Source organism: Trachymyrmex cornetzi, unplaced genomic scaffold (assembly GCF_001594075.2).
Source record: "Trachymyrmex cornetzi isolate Tcor2-1 unplaced genomic scaffold, Tcor1.1 scaffold105, whole genome shotgun sequence".
Taxonomy (NCBI): Eukaryota; Metazoa; Arthropoda; class Insecta; order Hymenoptera; family Formicidae; genus Trachymyrmex; species Trachymyrmex cornetzi.
Window position 1 is genome coordinate 480,608 of NW_017295598.1, and position 2,017 is coordinate 482,624.

At 39.8% G+C, this 2,017-nt stretch overlaps 1 protein-coding gene across 1 annotated transcript in view; it reads left to right on the plus strand.

The window, feature by feature from the left end:
- Positions 1 to 2,017, plus strand: part of LOC108759456 (uncharacterized) — a 64,698-nt gene that overhangs the window by 1,630 nt on the left and 61,051 nt on the right. The window contains exon 2 of the mRNA XM_018504902.1: positions 1,412 to 1,654. Within this exon, the coding sequence (XP_018360404.1) occupies positions 1,412 to 1,654 (243 nt within the window). The remainder of the gene's footprint in view (positions 1 to 1,411; positions 1,655 to 2,017) is intronic.

Below are 2,017 nucleotides of genomic sequence, written 5' to 3' on the forward strand. Positions count from 1 at the left end.
TAACTAATAACGGTAACTTGTTACTTTTCCTACTCGGTAACGAGTAACTGTAACTTGTTACTTTTAAAAAGTAACTTTCCATTCCCTGACTAAATGTTCACATACGTAGTAACAGCAAGTCAAGTTAAGCTTTCCTCAAATATCGGTTCATGGCTTCATAAGATGGCTTAACCTTTCCACGCAAAGAATTCCAGTATTGAATCTTTCCTGTTGCGTGATAGTTAATGCTAGAAATGCACACGTTTCCGGATCTCATTTTCGAAGAAAAGACGCGTGGAAACTACCTGAAACCATTTATGTGTATCGATACATTTAATTCGATGGAGACGCTAAGCTGGTTGACGCAAAGCCGTCGTTTCATATGCAACGACCTACTACAACGGTATCTCGATAACGTTCGATATTCCGAGGAAACTCGGCTCCGGTCAGTGAGCAAAAGTTTCCTGGCAGCTGCATATCCGCGCTTTGAGAGTCCCGATACGTCAAAGGATCCAAAACGAGGAGCGTGCGCTCGCGCGTCTATGTATTTCGGGAACAGATATTACTGCCATCGCCGCACATCTCTACCCCTCCGGCTTTCTCCGTCTTTGCTTGACTCGCGCTGCGCGTCAACTTGCACTGCCACGCGTCGAATTGCATCCGCGTGTTCATCACATCGAGTATACGTATATCGTTTCTTCTCGATATTCATCTACACATTTGAGTCGCTTCTTCCTTAAGTCTTATTCACCTAGCTTGTACAAATAATTAAATTAAAGGGAATCGATAGAAGAATCAAGAAGAATTGATAACAAAATTTTATTAACCCTTACCGTACCATCTACAATTTGGTGCCTCATCCATACCATCAAGGGTCACTTCAAATCTCTTTGTTTTTTCACCTCTTCAAAATAATTCAAAAAATCTCTAAAAATTCACCAACATACTTTCAACTTTCTAGAATAAATATTAACTCTTTATTTTGGAAAATAATAAAATGTAGTATAATTTATAATTACCGAAAGAAACTCAAAGAAACTTGCACGAGCAGAAATCGCTCGGTAACTAGTTACCCATATTAGTACGGTAAGAATTTAAAATCGAGAATGGAGAACAAAATTTTAATCAAATAGAATTTTAATCAAAAATGATGTTTAATTGTGTTAAATAAAATTAAATTGGAGTTTAATTGTACTTTGATTTCAACTGATATTCAGAGGAACGAGCTATTTAGCTTAATTAGAAATGAAGTTACTAGCGTGGCACAAATGGGATCCTTTTTCAAAAATACTTTAAATGCTTTTATAATAACAATTCGGTAAATAGTTTATTTCTTCTAAAATACATTTATCCTGTAATAGAAATGTCAGTTATTGTATTACTTTAGCATCACGCCATGAATCTCAAAGCAAGGTTCTCCCCTGTGTTTTAGGAGTTCCTTACGCGGAGCCTCCCGTGGGATCCTTCAGATTTTCTCCGCCACGCTCACCGCAACCGTGGAGAGGAGTGAGACAGTCGCAGGAATTCGCTCCAGTTTGCCCGCAAGTCTTGCCAAATCTTCGAGAGGAAGTAAAGCCAGGCAGGTACGAGTACCTGGAGAGACACTTGCCGTACTTGAGAAACCAGAGCGAGGACTGTCTGTATCTCAACATCTATGCTCCCCATCAGGTTGAAGGTAAGTGCAAATAGTTATAGGAATAGGAGTAGCGTGGTGGATCTGTCAATCGTTCAAGTTTTGAACTTATTTGCAGAAATTCACATGACTCGTTCATGCTGCAAATGAACTCAATTTCTGATTGGGGGTCCTCCGCCATTATGCGCAATGGGTCATCTTATTAATTTTATCATGAAGAGTAGTATTGCTGTGAAAGTTGTCGGCGTTGATACCAAAAATATAGTCAATCTGTGATACGTCCGGATATGTTAAGAAACTTTAACTCATCCATTTCTGATACGCTATTAAATTAAAGCAGTGGTCGCAAGGATTTGCACATTTCGGGCCGATTCCGGCGCGCGACCCCCACCACCGCACGGCCGA